The sequence below is a fragment of the Lonchura striata genome, chromosome 5 (assembly GCF_046129695.1).
Source record: "Lonchura striata isolate bLonStr1 chromosome 5, bLonStr1.mat, whole genome shotgun sequence".
NCBI lineage: Eukaryota > Metazoa > Chordata > Aves > Passeriformes > Estrildidae > Lonchura > Lonchura striata.
Genome location: NC_134607.1, coordinates 25,116,092 through 25,134,439, shown reverse-complemented (window position 1 = coordinate 25,134,439; position 18,348 = coordinate 25,116,092). Strand labels below are relative to the sequence as shown.

The 18,348-nt window shown below is 37.9% G+C and overlaps 1 protein-coding gene across 4 annotated transcripts in view; it reads right to left on the bottom strand.

Annotated features, from left to right (window-relative positions):
• The window catches only part of KIF21A (kinesin family member 21A), an 87,187-nt gene that overhangs the window by 44,694 nt on the left and 24,145 nt on the right, over nucleotides 1-18,348 (bottom strand). For all 4 annotated transcript variants that reach the window (XM_077783415.1, XM_077783417.1, XM_077783418.1 and 1 more), the window contains exons 2-7: nucleotides 13,477-13,699; nucleotides 12,043-12,225; nucleotides 9,071-9,220; nucleotides 8,264-8,398; nucleotides 5,210-5,377; nucleotides 3,692-3,807 (exon numbers count right to left, since the gene is read on the bottom strand). In XM_077783415.1, the coding sequence (XP_077639541.1) occupies nucleotides 3,692-3,807; nucleotides 5,210-5,377; nucleotides 8,264-8,398; nucleotides 9,071-9,220; nucleotides 12,043-12,225; nucleotides 13,477-13,699 (975 nt within the window). The remainder of the gene's footprint in view (nucleotides 1-3,691; nucleotides 3,808-5,209; nucleotides 5,378-8,263; nucleotides 8,399-9,070; nucleotides 9,221-12,042; nucleotides 12,226-13,476; nucleotides 13,700-18,348) is intronic.

Here is an 18,348-nt window from a genome sequence, read left to right as displayed (position 1 = left end):
TGAGTGTTTCTAGAAACGTTTCTCAAATTACATTCAGTTTGCCTAATCATACATAAACTGAGATTAAGGAATTTATAGTCAACCTAAATTCCTGGACAGTGATTTGGATCATAGAGCTGTCAGGACTGTCTACTGTAATTCCTGAGTTGCTTACCTGCTTCACCTGAAAGATGACCAAATGCTCATCTTACCTGCCCATACATGTCTAATGTGCCTGTTCTCTACCTCAGGTTCTGAACTGGCCGAATTCTCCACTGCAAGTTATCTCCTGTTCTCCAAAAGAAGCCTAAAACTAGGACTTACCCTTAGCACTCTGTGTCTCTAACTGTATTTGTACCACATTTCATAACATCACTTCTTAGAGCAACCTTCTGCAACAAAAAGCAGCAGGACCTGAATTCTTGGCCCAAGAGGCCTAGGAACAACCATCCTCCTTTCAGTTTCCTACAACATCCCCTAGCCATCCCATCATGGGATATTATTGCAGCTCCAAATGAAAGATCAAGCAGATAGACCAGTAGAAACCAGTAGGACAAATGCAGAAAAAAACTAAAACAATTTTCACTCCAACCAAGTGCTTCCATCATTTAACACGTTCCTTCCCTCAGTCCCTGGAGCATACTCATTTCACGTCAGGTAAGAACAGCCTAGAAAGTCAGAACCAGAATTCCAGTTGTCCAGTTGCAGATCATTCTGAAAGTGCATACATTGCCTAAATTCTCAACAGAAAGGGCAAAACACCTGCATTTGATGGACTAAGTACACTCCTGCAAGTTTTTTAGGCATTTGCTTCTCCATGGTATGTCACAACTGGGATAGTTACGTTAGGAAGAGAACTGTCTCTGGGGCAAAGGAGCATTATCTGCATCAGGCAGCCTGGATTCTGATCTTCACTTTCTATAATTTCCAATTGAAACAAACAAATTAATCCCTGCAACACTCTGTGAGTCAAACAATTATATTCACCATTCATACTGGGAAACTAAGCTAGAAAGAGTAACTAGCCTGGGCTACAAAAAATTCAACAACTCTTCCTCAATTCTCACCCGTATCTTTGTGTCAGTTCTCCAAACTCTTTTAGTCCTCAAGAAAAGGCCGTGCAAGATTAGGAGCAAATTTTTTAATTCTGACATTGAGAATGTGCTTACTTTTCTAAATCTCAGAGGACTGGCTCTGCCTTGTGCTCATCTTGAAAACAGAACAACCTGAACTTCAGTTTCCTGTCTGAATTGTAAAATGGACTAGGGTTTTTTGATACTGTTCTACTTCCTTTATGTCACCATTTCTTTAAATTACTCCCCCTGCTCTTGAAGTTAGGAAGGTTTTAATTTTTCACATTATACATTATAACATTCCTTTTAAAACATCAATACTCCATATTTTTATTTTAATAATTCAAGAAACTTTAATATTGAAGTGCTGCTTCAGAACTGTTACAGCATTATACTAAAAATAAGGATTATTGTGAGAATAGTACAGTGATACAATGTTTTCATCACTGTTAATATTGCGTATTGTAGTATTTACTACAACCTAACCCAAATCATTGCTAGAAAACTGTTAAGTATTTGTTAAGAGAGAAACAACAATGTGGATGGTTATACCTAGGGTGGAAGTTGGAAGGCTATAGAATAGGCATAAAGAAGTCTAAACCTGATTCTCCAGAGGAAAAAATGTATATTTGTTAAAATTTAGCTTTCCCGCACATTTTGATTGCCAAAGCCAACCTAGAAACAATTAAAAATTCTATATATAAATACATATGGAAAAATCTTTCTTAACAGCAAAGTGCTGATTTGAGATGTCTCAGCATGTATGTAACATACAACACAACTGGGGGGAAGGAAGGCATCCACACAATTCTCATCAATCATAAAAATCAAGAAAGAACAAAAAATACATATAAGTATCATTAAAAACATTCTGGGCCAGCATTTGCTATCTGTACATTTGTGCTGGTTGGTTAATTTTCTTCACAGTAGCTGTTTTGGATTTGTGCTGGAAACACCTACTCTGGGTCCATAATGCAGATATGTTTGAGTTGCTGCTGAGCAGGGCTTTCACAGAGTCAGGACGTTTTCTGCTCCTCACCTGCTCCAACAGCAGGTGCGTAAGGGTTGGGAAGGGGACGCAGCTGAGCCCAACTGACCCAAGGGATATTCCTCTCCATACAGAATCGTGCTCAGCTTGTGAAGCTGGGGCAATGAGGAGAGAGAGGGGATATTTACAATGACAGCACTTGTCTTCCCAAGTCACAGTAAGGCATGATGGAGCCCTGCTTTCCTGGGAATGGCTGAACACCTGCCAGCCCATGGGCCTGGAGTGAATGATTTCCCTTGCTTTGCTTACATATGCGACTTTTGCTTTAGCTAACAAAGCGTCCTTATGACAAAAACCCTGACTTTTCTCCCTTGTACCCTGTGACTCTCCCCCGGCGCAGGCAGGGAGTCTCTGCGGGGGCTCAGCTGCCCGCCCCCATCGCACACTAAATAAATAAAATTCCGTGATTGCTCCTGGAGAACACGGGGGGGAGCCGCGGAGCCGTGAGACACGAAAATATTTCAGAGTCAAAGTACTATTTCTACAAAGGGCCGATATTAGAAGAGTTTGAAAAACATTCTCACTAGCTCGTGTATTCGATAAAAAAATTAATGAAGTGCTTTTTGCATTTATTTACAGAAATAGCTTAGCAGAGTTATGCTGTTTGATTTCTGGTTTGTTTGTAAATGTGGAGTTTCTTCCTCCCTTTTGCACTTTTGAAAGTTTCTAGCCCTTATTTTACTTGTTTTTTCTGGCTCTTTTCCCTCACACTGCAGTGCTTCAACTTGTTACTAAAGCCATCTCTCTGAAGAGCATTACAACACTTTAGGAATTTTCTTCCACATCTCCCTACACCTTTGTATAAAAACTTACTACTCTCCTAAACATAGGAGCCAGGCATATTGAACAAGAGTACTATCTTACTAAAATGTACTCGGCTGTAGTCCCGCTTAGATTTGTACATGTTAACATTACAAATACAAAATCTGTATTCTTTTAATAAATTTGTTAATGTTTCCTTATATAAAGCCTTCAGAGGTCAAAGCTTCCCTTCACTGTATGTGCAGAATGTATACAATTGGATTCATACAAACAACCCTGGTGGAAAGACTACTTTCTTTTTATTAGGCTGCAATGCAACATCAGGTAACTGAATAGAGGCACCATAGGCTGAGATATATAATCTCTAAAAAGATGGAAGTGACTGTGGTAAACTGACTCCAAGCTCCTGTGCATAGCAGTCAGAGCAAACAATATTCATTGACATTTTAAAAAACAAAGCGAAAACAACAAAAAAACACCTCTAAAGGAGAAACTCATCACAGCTTTAAAATATGCTGTAAACAAAACCTACCAATTGTACTATCTACAGATAATATAATGGGAAGAACTTGCCTGAAAATGGTAACTTCTAAGTAACCTGAAGCTTCATGTCTAGTAAAAGAACAATAGCCCTGAAAAGAACAATGCAAAAATCTTCTTTAAAATCTTTCCCTTCTATTGACAGCATTAGTTGCACGACAATTTATCTCCAGAATCTTCCTCCAACAAGACTTTTATTGTCATTTAATGTTCATTTTACTTTCTGCAGATTATGTTCTCATTTGTGCTCATTCACAATGAAATACATAAAATTTTCCAATTTTCATACCTGTTTCCCCCAAGAGAGTCTTGAAGTAGCCTTGTAAGCTTTGAATCTCTGTATGGTACATGAGTTGCCTTCTTACTTTTATCTCCCAGTGCACTTATTACATTGCCAAGTGCCAGCTATAAAACACCAAATTAACACACAAGTTAGAATCAGGTCCTGTGCAGTTTTATATTAAAACACCTACAAACTGGAGTTAACATATTGTGAGAAAATGAATATACTCATGACAGTTAGCATTAAATTATTTCTGAAGATTTCTGTATTTAGAAATTTTTGTGTTATCAACAGTGCATCGGATGACTTACAGTCTGGCACTGGAAGTGCCAAAGTGCTTAGCACAATTCATATGCACTGTTAGTATCTCATATGAGTCACAAACTACTACTTAATTTGGTGGTACTACTTAAACTAACAAACATTTGTTTTGGATTATAATTAAAGCTGATATCTACCTCTAACAGTACCTATCATTTCTTTAAAATTCATCTTATCAATCTGCTTTATGCTACATTTAGAATAAAATACGGAGCATTTATATGAAGAAAAAACCCCAGAACTTAGTACCTCTACAGTTATAAAGCAAAAAATGTCTGATAATGATTTGAGCATTTAAGACTTGAAATTAGATGTTTGTAGTCCATGGCTATCCTCTTCCATTACTAAAAGGATCTAATGCATGTTTATAAACAATCAAACATTTGGCTGTGAAGTTATTTTTATGTGGAACCACACACACTTCAGTGAAACTGAAGGATTTTGCTTTAGGTGGCGCCCTGCACTGCAAGTTCTTGCTTTGGAAATGGTGCAGCTGCCAACAGCAGATGAACTGCACATATCCTGCTTGCTTTGAAGGATTTAAAACACTTTCAATCTGTTCCACAAAACTGAGGGCTGGACTTCACTGTAAATAAAAGGTTTTTAATCGTATATTAGTTACATCACACTGATTTTCACCTTCATGCTTTATGTGGTCTTTGTTAAGGATACAACCATGTCATCTAGATCCCCCAAATCCTGATGGCTTTGTGCTTATGTCAATGATGAAATTGAACTGAATATTCTTTCTCTTCCATGTAATATATAACCAGAAGAACTACAGAATATAACCAATGTCATGATGGAAGTGAATCATTGAGAAGATTCTAATTGAACAATACCCCAGAAAACTGGTACTGCACAATAGCCCAGAAAAAAAACATGTTTTCACAAATAGAACAGAAGTGTATTTCTGTGTCTTATTGAAAAGAGTTGTACAGAGCCTCCACATAGCCATGGTACACAAAACAAAGACATGAAACTACAACTTCGACTGATAATCACCAGCTCTACTTTTCAGTGCAGTTCAGCATTAACAAAAACATTAAATACAGATAATTTTAAAATTACTTGATTTAATACAGTTAATTAAAAAATAGCCAGTAGATAGACAAAAAAAAAAAGCTGTAAGCTATAAATTTCATTTTGAAGTGTTTTGCCTGGGTTTGTTTTACATTATATTGTATAGTTGTATAGTCTTACTAGTCCACAGTTGATGGAAATGCCTTCTTTTGCCCTTTCTCCTGTAGCTCCTGTTCGCTTTAACCTTTCAGATCCCGCCAGATCAACAAAATGAAACTTGGCAGTAAGAGTTTCATATTCATTCATCTCAGAAGATTCAGATATTATCCTGTTATCAGTGGCATTATCCTGAAGAAAAGAAGAACACACAAGGCTTGGGGAGATCTTTCACATTAACATTTGCAAAGTTCAATCAACAATTATTTCCAAAACTACCTCTTTACTATGACCATCTCCTTATTTTTTCTTTTATAACAACAGTATTTTGAAACATCTTATCTCCATTTTAATCATATGATACTAACATATCATTCTTGAAGACCCAGTTCTAGATGCCTGTAATTACAAATTATTTTAAGTACAAGTTACCATTGCTTGTTGATGAAGAAATGAGGGGAAACATCTATTAAAATGTACAAGTCTCCATCAAGGTGAGCTGATCAACAAATTTGTATCTCTCCTAAAATGCAGTCTTGAATAGATTGTCAAAGGAAACCGATTTTTAAAAAGAAAGCTTTAATTACACTATTAAGCTACAAAATCACCAGAACAAGCTAGTTCATAAACTTGCCAAATAGGTGAAAGATATTTTGATTTTATACCTCTCTAAACCCCATCACCAGCCTCCCTGCGGGATGATTCTCCAATTTACATTAGGAATTATTGTTGGAAACCATTTCTCCTAGCAGTCAGTATTCCACTAGTACTTCTGACTTCCCCAGAAAATAAGAACAGAGGGAAAAAGGGAAAATGAAAAGGTTCCTTTCTCCCTTCCACCTTCCTCCCTCAGGCAATGACTGGCACTTGCTGCAAGCCTCTATCAGTGCAGGGAGTCTGCCCAAGAACACACTGCACTGGGGCAGGTACCACAGCCTCAGCCTCTTTCCATTTCACATCCCAAAGCACAGCAGGAAAATTATCCTTTTTCATTAACAATCCCAAACTTTTTTACTATTGGTTAGTTTAGTTCTACCATTCACTGTAAACTTTTTGTTTACTACAAGTGTAGTTAGATTTATTGTCAGGAAAGTAACACAATGAGAAAAATCCTTAAATCACTCATTTCTTGACCTTACTGGTAAGGCACCCATTGCAGTTTCTACTAACTTGTCATGGTGTCAGATAATAAGCATATCAAGTGTATACTGGATTCATAACAAACTCTCACAGCCCAACCTACAAGATTAGTAATTTCCAGTCATATGAAGCATAGAAAACTCAGAAAAACCTTAAAAAACAAGAAAACCAACCAAACAAACCCAAACCTAATCAAAAAGCTAAACACATCCCCTCAGGTTTTCTCTGGTGACATTTTTGTCCTTGGCCAGCCAGCCTACAGCTCCATTTGCTACTGCAAGAGGTAATGCAGGTCTCTGCAGACCAAACCCTTCTGATGGTAGTTAAATATTTCATGCATCCTTTTGTAGCAGTAACAGAAGAGAATGGGAACCGTGCTACTTCCACAAGACCAGTAACCATAATTTCTGTAATTTTGATGTTTATACTCTGGGGACCATACTAATTTGCAAGATTAATGTATCCTATCACTCTCCCTCATTTAGCAAGTGAAATGCACATCCAGAAACTTCCCAGAAGCATGGCTGATGGGAAGAGAGCCCCAGGAGCACGTCTGTGCACTGCAGCCCTGGCTGCCTGCCAGCCCTGGGCACGGGCGACCGCACACAGTGGGCACGGCCAAGGCCGTCATCCGAGAAGGAGAAACTGTGTTGCCCTAGTAACAAAGGTCTCCCAAAACTGTTGTCTACAGAAACTTGAGCTACATCTCTCTTGGCCACCCAATAATAGCTTGTATTAATTTAGATTCCAGGAGCATTCAGAGGACAGTGTCTGTTCTATCCTCTACTCTCCTAAACAACAACAGGGAAAGAAGAGGGTGTAGTCTTAAAAAAAAATCAAGGATTTAGAAATGCCCAGATCCACAGTTAGATTATCTTGTGCATATCTCCCATTAAAAGCAGAAACAAAACAGTTTGACACAAGGCAGAAGATGGCCACCTCTTCCTCTAACACAAGCCTCTGTGTTACATAGGCAGAGCCAACAACAGTTGCCTGGGCAGCTCAGCTGGAAAAAGACCCCCACATGACTCCTCACTCTTCAGCAGACAGTTTTCAACAAAAATTTCCAAGCAGACAGTGTCACCACACAGTGACCAAAGTGCCCTGTGTGGGCTTGGAGTGTGATGCCAATCCCTCCCAAGTGAAGACAGCTGACCCCACCACCAAATCCACAGTTTCAGTATGGAAAGCAGAAAGAAGTGTTTTTAGCAAGTGTATAAAGCAGGTCTACATACCACAAAGGACCAGGAAGGAACACACATTTTGCCTGTAAATGATTATTTGTAGTATTAAAAAAATAAAAGCAACCCCTCAAAGAGCACTGTAAATCCAATTCACTGTTCCACATGCTTAAAAATGTGGTAACTATGGGTCAGATGATAGCCAGATTGTATTTAATATTTAAAAAATATATGCAAAAGACCTTTAGAATATTGAAGTTAAGTCCCCCTGAAGGTACTGTAGCTTTCAGTAATGTGGATTTCTTCAGAACTCTCCCCTTTACAAGATACAACCAAGAGCAACTAACAGCTGAATAGCCACACACAATTAATCTGAAATATCCAAGCAATTTCAGTTAGGCGACTGCAAATTTAAACTCACTAACTGCTATGACACTTAAATGTGCTTTCCCAATTAAAGACAAATTATATTTTAACTTTCTTGGTTGTGTATGTCGCAACAAAATACTGAAGAAAACATTAGAGGAGAATAGGTAAGTTCCTGTAAGAGTCTGCAATTTATGATTGCCTCTGGCTAGAGGATGGTTACATATGCACAGATTAAATCAAATTATTATACTGCTTAGCAAATTAATCAAGCATTATAATGACTACAGCATCCTTACTAAGTGCAATTCAAATAGCAGTGGCTGCCAAACCATCCCCATTTTGACAAATGGCTACTAAAGAGAAGTTTACCAACAGCAAAAATACGTACAGCGTTAAATGCAGGACAGACTCTGGTCTGACACAAGTGAATAGTGAAGATAGCATGTGACCGTGAGCTCTGGACGTTCATCTGCGTGCTGGCAGTGGTTCGAGACAGAGCTCCCAGCTTCAAGCACTGCATCATCTAGAAAACAGGCAAGAAGTACATGGCATCCCTTGCTGATTAAAGGAAAAATGCTCCTATAATACCTGCTGGTTTGGATATATGACTAAAATTTCTCACTTTGATATGCATTCAGTCCCTATACACAAAAAAAAAGGACAAAAATCCTTAAACATACAAACTAGAAGTATTTTTTGTGATTTCTGTAAAATACTTAAATCTTCTATTCATATTCCTCTGTTTACTGTACCCTAGTACTAACATAGCTGTCTTCATTCACCTGTCCAAAAAAAAAAGTACAATAACATTTGTATTCAAATTTGTGGTGTATGTGAACAGCAGTCTATTTCACATCAGCCAAATGCAAAGCTTTTTTCTCAGAGGAAAAATAACATATATAAGATTTGGGAGAGCAGATTTATGTATATGTCAAAATTCTCCCAGCAGAACTATATGATGAACAAAACTTTTCCTAGTTCTAAATGCAAGTGATATGCACTTAGTATCAAATATGCCACATTGAAGGCTACAAAGAATTAAGAAAATAAAAATTTTAGTTAGTTAGCTAGTTTTTACACTTAAATTGCCCAGGACACAGACCTGGGCATGACCTCTATTTAACTGTTCATCAAAGCATACAGACATTCAGAATCTACTTGGCATGCTACAGAGTAATTTGTTTCCAGTTATCACCTCAGATTCTCCAGTCACAGTTCGGGTTGTAACACCCACTGTATAAATTCCTCCTGCTGAATCTTCATGTATTTTAATATTTGATTTTTTATTCTTTGCATCAATATCACGCGTGGTATCAAACAGATCAAGAATTTCTTCATTGTAAAGCTGAGAAAAAAAAGACAAAAAACATCATTTTTAGAAGGAGCTCCTCCAATGATTAACAAATCTGTGCATGGCACATACCAAAAGTTGCAAAAATCCAAGCGTCTCAGCTCCCAAAAGATGTGAAATATCCAAACTTGCAAGGACAATAGGTGACAGCAGCTGCAAATTAAGTGACCTGCTCAACTTCCTATTATGCTACCCAAAGATGCTTCCTTCACATTGCCATATCTGAAATAAAATTCTTCAGTGGGACCAGGGAAGAGGAGGAATTTGGTGCCAGCAGAACAAGAGTGGTTTCTGTGGCAGGCACCTGCTCTCTTCAGATTTAACCTTGGGCTTTTCTTTTGTGGATTCAGTTGGCTGCACCCTGTTCAGAACACTTACAACTCACTCCACGTGCTCTCCCTGCCATTGCAACTTTCCTCTTCTTCTCTCTCACACCTTCATATTTCTATGGCTCTCATTTAGATAAATTCTTCCTGGGCAGGAAGGAATTTGACATAGAATAATAGTTTTTGTGCAAGCCACTTCTTAAAGACACCAAGCATCAGTCCAAAAATACTATGGCATCGCTTTTTGAGCAAGGCTTTTGTACCCCATAACAATGTTCTGAACTTTATGCAGTGTTTAGATCGAATTGAAGATATCAGGGGGAATAAAACAGACAACCCACCCAGAAAAAAACACTATCCCACTGAATGTCATGACTCAAGTCTCTGCTTGTGTACCCTGGAACATATCAAGTGTCTCTAATTTAGTTATACTAATTCATGTCAACAAAGCTCAGCCCAGACTAATTCAATTCCTGATCATAATCCCTAGGCAACAGTCAAACCACTACAACAGATCTGTATTCACACAAGGTACTTTCTCATAGTACTGAAATTAAGTGACTTTCTCCTCTCAAAAGAAAAAAGTCATCCCTGAGAATAAAAAAACTCAGTATTTGTGAATGTGATGCTTTTAATCCTTTACATATTAAAAAAGGAATTGTATTTAATTATTAGGAACAGATATTCTATGTAGGAATCTTCTCACTAATGTTTTACCTTCATAAATTCAAACAAACTGATGTCACAATTTAGAGCAGATCCTGATACTGCAGCTGCAATTGGATGAGACTGCATACACCTGTCTTTTGAAAAAGCAGGAAAGCAAGGAGTTAAGGGAGGCAGACTTCAGCCAACTAAAGAAAGGCAAGGAAGTAGCAAACAGAAGTCACTGTTCCCAACAGTTATCCAGCTGTAAGACTTCAAAGTTACTCCAAAAATACAATCTTGCTTCAACTTGCTCAACGACTAAATTACTGTTTATGCAATCCAGCTCTAATGGTAGACAGGATGGGAGGAAGAGAATACTATTTGACACAATAATACTGTATAATATCAAACTAATCAGAAAAAGCTCTTTCTGGGAAAGCCTCAGTAAAAGAAAAAAAATCTACCAACTAAAATACATTTTTTTAAGGGAGAAATTATTATATACAAATTTAGCCTTTCTCTATATAGATAAAGAAGACAGGATTCAGTATGTACAGTTCAGCTGAAATACATTGCAGTGGCTGCAATTCTTCATACCATTCTCACTGTAAGATTTAATCACTGCCCTGTATTTTGGGACACAGTCATATTTGTAACGTTTTGTCAAAAAGTACAATAAAATCAGAAACCACACTGGTTACTGCTTCTTATGCTACTCATGTTGCAGCTGCCTAAGCAAAGCTGCAGCTCCCTGCTGCACAGAGTAGAGCATTCCCACAGCACATGCTCAAGCCAACTCTCTCTAGGCAAATATTAGCCAGAGCAACAAAAGGTTCTGCATAAGGGTAGCAACAACAAACCTAGACTGATGCAAAACTCATACCAGCTTGTTAATGGCTAAAAGAGTTAGTTTACTTCAGCAGTAATAAAACCAACAGCTTTTCTCATGGGCAATATTAAAGCAGATAAAGTTGTACATACTGAAGTAAGCAAAAACAATTTACACCTGCTCTTCCTAAAATTGATTCTGCCTCTCTGTGTGCCTGAAGTATCAGATTTTGCAGGTTGGTAGTAAATGTAAATACGTTACACCCAAATCAGTCCATTTAAAGAGCAGTTCCACAGTCAGGAGACACTGCAAGGCATAAAGCAACAGCTGCTGCAGGTCAGAAAGATCACAGATGTTATGGCCCCTTTACCAGTAACTTTGTCTACAAGAAAACACAAAGGGAGCAGTTTTGCCACAGTTTTGCCACCAGGTTTTTTTTTCTCTGGGTCAAAGAAAGAAGGGAACAGTGACACTGAAGCCTAATCCTAAACCAGTGGGAATTGCAGAAAAAGTATTTTCATGCTAGGTTTCTTCGTTGGTGAAGAGAGTCTTCTGAACAGATTTTGAAAGCTAAAGAAATCTATAGCAAAGTGACAAAAGCAAGCAAAGCATGATCACTACTCAAAGCCATAAAATACAGTTAGAGGGGTTTTTATAATTTCTTAAGTTTTTTTAAGAATTACCAACAGACAAGAGCAAGAGGCCTTACAAACAGAAAGGGATAAATGATGACAAACAAATATTTCTACTTCAAAATAACACTGTGAAGGGAAGTAGTAAAATAATTGGAGTAAGATAAAAAGACTTTTTCATAAATTGAAGAGCTGAACCAAATACCATACATTTTTCTTTTGAAATCTCATATATTAATTCAAAACAACTTGAAAGAAAATTTAAAAGAAGCAACCAGAAAAAAATATTTAATTGGTTTGCTAAAAAAAATAAAACACCACCAAAAAAAAACCTACCAAAAAACCCACAAAGTTACACCCACAAATGTGGCTCATATTTACCTCTAAGAACTGTGCATTCACTTTAAAATCAGGAGGTGGAAGTCCTTGCTTAACAGCACCTTGTTTTTTTTCTTCAATACATCTGAAAAGGTGCTTAACAGCACGTGATATAATGCCTTGTTCCTCTTCTGTTATGTTGACATCAAATCCAGTGCCCATGGTGTATGTTTTGCCAGCACCTGTCTAATTTGAAAAAGGAGTAGTCACTAGAACATGTTAATAGTACCAAATCATCATAGAAATACAGTTTGTGAACACTAGTGTTCACATCAACCTACCATCTTTACAATATTAACACATACAACAACAGGTCACTTTGAAAAACGGATAAGCAGCAGATTTTGGACAAATTCTACTGTTTATTCAGAGATCACATACAAAAAGGCAGAGAGCAGTTCAATCTCTCATAACCCTTCCCCTAGAAATTTTCCCTACCCAGCTCACATCAGCCTTGAGCTATCTCCTCTAGGTCAAAAGATGAGTTAATGTCTCCAACCAAGGCTGTTAATTGAAACATGTATTTTGAAGGTAAAAGCAGCATTTGCAATTCTTTACTGAAGTAGATCAAATGACTCCCTTAATTAAGATGTCTGAATAACTCAGGTATTATATTCCCATTGTTCTCACTTTATACTAAAGAATACAAGCTCTATCTTCACTAGGAAGATCACCTAATTAAATATGAAGTCCAATAGAAGTCAAGGTAGTGTAGTGTTTTCACTTAATTACTGGGTCAAGTCTAAGACAAAGATAGGATCACAGAGCTGAACATAATCTGCTAAACTGGATCTGCAAACTGCTTTGTTTGACTAAGAATAGACTTCACCTGGCTAACTTGAGATGCAACACCTAACAGAGGTGAAATTCAGCATACAAGACCACATTTTATGCAATCAACTTGTAAGGAAATATTCAGAAGAAGACAACATACTCTCTTACATTGTGCTCAGCTTCGAGTGTGCCCAGTGTACTGAGAGGGTGTGTTCTTGATGCAAAGTTCTTTGACTTTGGAATATGATCACTGCATTTTGCCCACAAGCAAACAATGTGGCCTGAAGTTCTCCAGGATTTGTTTTCTAAAAGCTCCTATTCCCAAAAGTCTCTAAAAATGCAGTGGGTTGAAAAGCTGCTCAGAAAAGAATCTCAGTACAACCTATCTCTATAGTTCAACTGATTAGGTCAATAATTTGTATTGAGGTGAATTCAGGAATTACATGGACTGATATTATTTTCAGGACTACTATTAAATTCAGATCTGTGGCCTGTCTTTCAACTGCCATTCTAAACAGAATTTATATAAACTCACTCTCCTAGAGGGTAACTCATTGAAAATAAACCCAAGATGCTAAAACTAGATTAATGCATTCAGAAATTTAAGAGAAAAATCATTTTCAATCCAAAATAAATGCTTTAAAATAAAATTGCAAAGCTTACCTGGCCATAAGCAAAGACAGTGGCATTATAGCCTTCAAAGCAACCTTCAATCAGCTTTTCTATGCACTGTACATAGATCTCTTCTTGCTGTGAGTCAATGTTAAAGACATAATCAAAAGTGAAGGCCTTATCTTTTCCCAAGAACACTTGAGGTTCACCAGGTGTGACAGATGTACAAATATGGCATCCTTCAATCTTCTCTTTGGCTAACTGTGGTCTAATTCTGTTTTGGAAGAGATAAAAAGAACTATTAGAAATTCTCATCATCAAAAAGAGGAGTGCACAATATAAATAAGGGTCTAAGAATTCCTAATTACTAAGAAGTCAGAATTTTTCTTCAGCAAGCCAGAAGGTTTTTGGCTGTCTGAGCCACAATACTGACTGTATCAGAACCCCAGCAATAAAACTGCTCATGCAAATGACACCATCTTTTCTGAAGTTTCACCTACTTCAAGCTGATGAGCTGCCTAGAACTCTTAATGTTTCTGTATGTATATTATGCATTACTGAAGAGTCAGTCACTTTTCTATGTTGTTTCAGACTTGGAAATCAAGCTTTCCAGTTTTATCAAACTTCTGCATGCTTTCATTGTAAAAACAGTCATTTTACTTTTTTTTTTTTTTAACAAGCAAGTTAAACATGTAAAAAATATACAGGATAGTTTAAATAGCAATTTGGGAGCAAGGACCCACCAACACCTAGTTTGGCTGGTTAGAGCCTGGTGCTACTGCTGCCAAGATCGTGGATTCAGTTCCTCTATGGGCCATTCACTCCAGAGTTGGACTTAAAGATTCTTATGGGTCCCTACCAATTCAGAAAATTCTGTGATATCTTAAATGAAATAATCTCCTTGCTGTGAGAGCAATGACAGCAAGGAAAGGGCTTTATTTCTTTCCTTTCATCAGAAAAGGAGCTTGTACAGCCAGAACACTTGTGTGAAATATTCGGTTTCACTGAAGAAGTATACCTTCAGACAACATAAAAAGAACAATAGTTAACAGTAGTTCACAATAGTTAAGTTTTAAAGAGTGTCTCATTCCTCATTATTTCCCCTCTAAGGCAAGTTTCAACTTTTCTTTCAGTTTGTTCAGTTTCTTATTTTACAAAATAACTTATAGAATATAGCTTGAACATCTTATATTCTATCATTTTATTAATTCCTCTGCACTCTTAACACTCTTCCAGCCTTATCAAAATTGAATTAAGGTACTGGCCTCACAACTAATAATGACTGCAGAAGCTTGTGATTCGATGGGTTTAATGATTAACTATCAAGAAGAAAAACTCTGGCCCACTTAACACATTTTTCTAGCTATAAGGTACTAATAATTTGCTTACAAAGCTACCTTTGTAAAAAATATTTCCAAGTTCTCAAAGCACCACCAAAGAAACAATCCAAACCAAAAACCCAAATGCACAATACGCACACCAAAACGTGTGCAGCTTAAAAGATGTAACAAAGAAGGCTAATAAGAATGACAAAAAAGCAGCAGTACAGCTACATACAAACAGAATCATGGAATATTTTATATAAATCCTCCAATTATATAAAACTTCAGAGTGGCTACTTTCAGTGACACAGTGTCAAAGACCTGCATGCACAGAGTATATTTAAAGGCACATATTAATCTCATAGTCCATGTTTTAAGGGCCACATGCACATCAATGCTCTGTTTAGGGCAGCTGTGCTGCCTTGAAGCAAATTCCCCAACATTTTCAGATATCACATGTTGGTTTGGATCACAAAGCCGTTTCAGAGTGCACAATTTACACCCCCTTCAGAGGAAACTAAGCCAAAATGCTTGACTCCAAACACACAAAACTTGTTCCAAAATCTAATGGGAGCATAAGGGCCCAAAGCTACCTGCTGATCTACTGTGACTGTGCCAACACCTGCTGATACAGAGCAAGCTTGTCTCCAACAACTGAGTGGGCTGCTGCAGACTAATTATGTACATGTTAGATGAAGTTAGAAATATCCTGCTTGAAAAAAATACAAAAAAAAATCTCACAGAGCATGATGTGTCTACTTTTTATTGCAGATTCTGAATTTTTCATCCAGGGATGTGCACTGCTGTCAAGAGTATTTTTCAGATTTTTCCTTCTGAGGGTTTCATTATATCCCACATGTGACACTAGAGATTAACCTTCATTTATCTGTAAGGTTTTCTGCACATTAATTTCAGTATGGAAATTTCATTAATGATCAGGAGGTACCACCCTTGTCAGCTTCCCCTCTAATGTGAAAATTAAGTAAACCTTTGAAAAATATCATTAAAGAAAAGATTACATGATGTGCAAAATAGGCATAAATATTCTACAACTAGTATTTGCATTTAAGTATACAAAGTGTGTAATATAGGTCAAATTTTCTCTCTAACGACATCATAAGGAGTTTTTTTTTTTCTTTAAATGAAATAAGAATGCTGAAAGTAATACAGGATTTACATAACTCCTTCAATAACAACCAACTTGATCCACTTGTACCTGTGTCCACTGAACACAGAATCTGATAAATATGTACAGAAACTTGTAATACATTTACTTCCTTCTAAATTCAGGAAATTTTGGTAATAAAATAGCTTTTATTTCTAGGTAGAGAAAGTCCTCAAAGAAAAAAAAAATAATCATATGCCTTTTCTAAAAGCATTCTACACAACTGGAAGGTCAAGCAAATAAAACACTGCAGCTTGCTGTCTAAAACAATATTTAGAAAATGCCTACTCAGTAGGTTATTCTGTTGCCTTCTTTTACTGCCATGAAGTCAGTCAGAGGGCAAACTCCTTTTTCAGACTAAGCACTCTTATTCTTTCACTAACCCAGTGCACACAGTACAGAGGCCATCAACTGTCCCTACAAGAATGAACTCTGAGGGCTTGTAAAGGTCCAGAGACATGTCTCATAGCCTTCCAGAGCAGAAAAGCCTGGGAAGATCTCTTCTAGAAATCCAGATGGAAAACACATTTTCAATATCAAGCAAGCTTTAGTGATCCCAAAAGCACAACTTCTCCCCAGTTCCAAAAAGGCTTTTAACAACAATTTGCAGAATGAAGCTGACAAGTTTTTTTTTAAGTTTTTCCTAATATGTTTTTATTCTGTGCTTGAAAAAGAATTAATTTTCTACACTGATGGACTGATGCAATTATGACAGGTGCCGAATAAATTTCTCCTTTCTACTACTAAGTAAAGACTGACCGACCATGAAAAGGAACAGCATGCCTAAAATATCAATGATTTGCATGATAATTATTACAGTGATGACAGGAGTGTGAAGCGAGCAGTTTCGATGTCGCCCAGCAGAGACTTCCCATGAGAATTCTCCTGGCCAGGTCCTGCCTTGCAGCCATGCAGCACCTCCCAGAGCTGTGCTGCACAGCAGCTGTACAGACCAGCCCAGCACAACCAGCCCACGGCTGAGCTGAGGGGTACCTGTGTCACTGCTAGAGCTTCTTACCAGCTTAACCACCTCCCCTGGGTGGTGACACAGCATTCAGAGATCCAGCAATGATGATGGTGTCCTTCTTCCCTAACTTACCACTAAATCTGAAAGCAGTGCTAGGAGAAACAACACAATTCACCAGCACTTAGGCAACACAAAGGAAATACAAAGCAAGACTCACTACAGCAGGGAAGCTTCACGTCAAAGAGAGACTCCCTCCTCATTCTGTCAGTAGTCTTACACACTGTCCCACTCTGCTATGGAGTTGAGAGGTAGCAGAGACAGATCATGACTGCACATCAGGCTTGAATGACATTTTCCCCCAAAAGAGATGTGCAGACAAAAATCCTTCATCACCCAACCTGAGGTCTCCTTAAGGGATACTTCATTCTCTGAAATCTATACAGCTCTCTTGCTAAACTTACCATGAAGCTAATGTGATGTCCTCAAGGAGTAAGCAAGAGATTCCTTCCCTTCACCCTGATTTCTGCCCACTTACAAACAATGTGAGTGCATCACCCAAACCTCAAGACTCTCAGTCTTACTATTTGCACTGAATGTGTGGTCCAGCTAACAGAAGTCCTCATGCAAGTCGAATTTGGCTCCAGCACTGCCTATAGGAACATCTCCTCCTTCTCCACCCCACACATGAATTGGGAAAGTGATTTTTTCCTTTCTGCTTACAGTCAAACATTTTTCACTCTTACGTCTTCATGTGGTCACTTCTGTCAGCAAAGCAGGCAGCACCCACACTTAAAAAATGTGAAAGAGTTCATTCTGGTCATCTCTGCTTGCCCAGCCTGTGGTCTGGCAGTCTGCCACTGAGATTTTTCTCCAGGACCAATTTGACTTTGCCCATTTTGTCTTCTACATGGCCCCACCCCATCTGTTTTTCAGGCTACTCTCTTAATTGCAGATAATCAGGTGTTTTCTACCTATTTTCAATCACATATCCTTAGATGTGGCAACTTCCCAAACAGCATTTTGCTCTCCATCCTTCCCTCTGCTCCTCTCCAAAGCATGAACACACCCAATTCTTGTTTACGTGTACTTTGCAGCACCTCCAGGCCACACACATGAAACTTAATCCCCTAAATCTCTCCTGCTTTAGCACACTGGGACAAGTTGTCAAATTAGGGAGTACTAAACCAGCCAGCGGTTGCACAGTAATGCACTGTATTGTACTGGAACTAATCCCTCAGTAGAGCAGGGGCACAATGTCTCTGCTAAAAGTATTGTCAGCTAGAACAGACTCAGATAATACAGTTCAGGGACTACAGTCATCATCAGACCAATACCCTGTGTTACGCAAGACATCAGACTTTACAGAATTGATTCTTGTTTAAACTAGATAATATCATAATATCTCTTTGAAAAGCATCCTGAATTTACTTCTAGGGATGAAAAATTGTCCCAGTGATCTAAATACATAT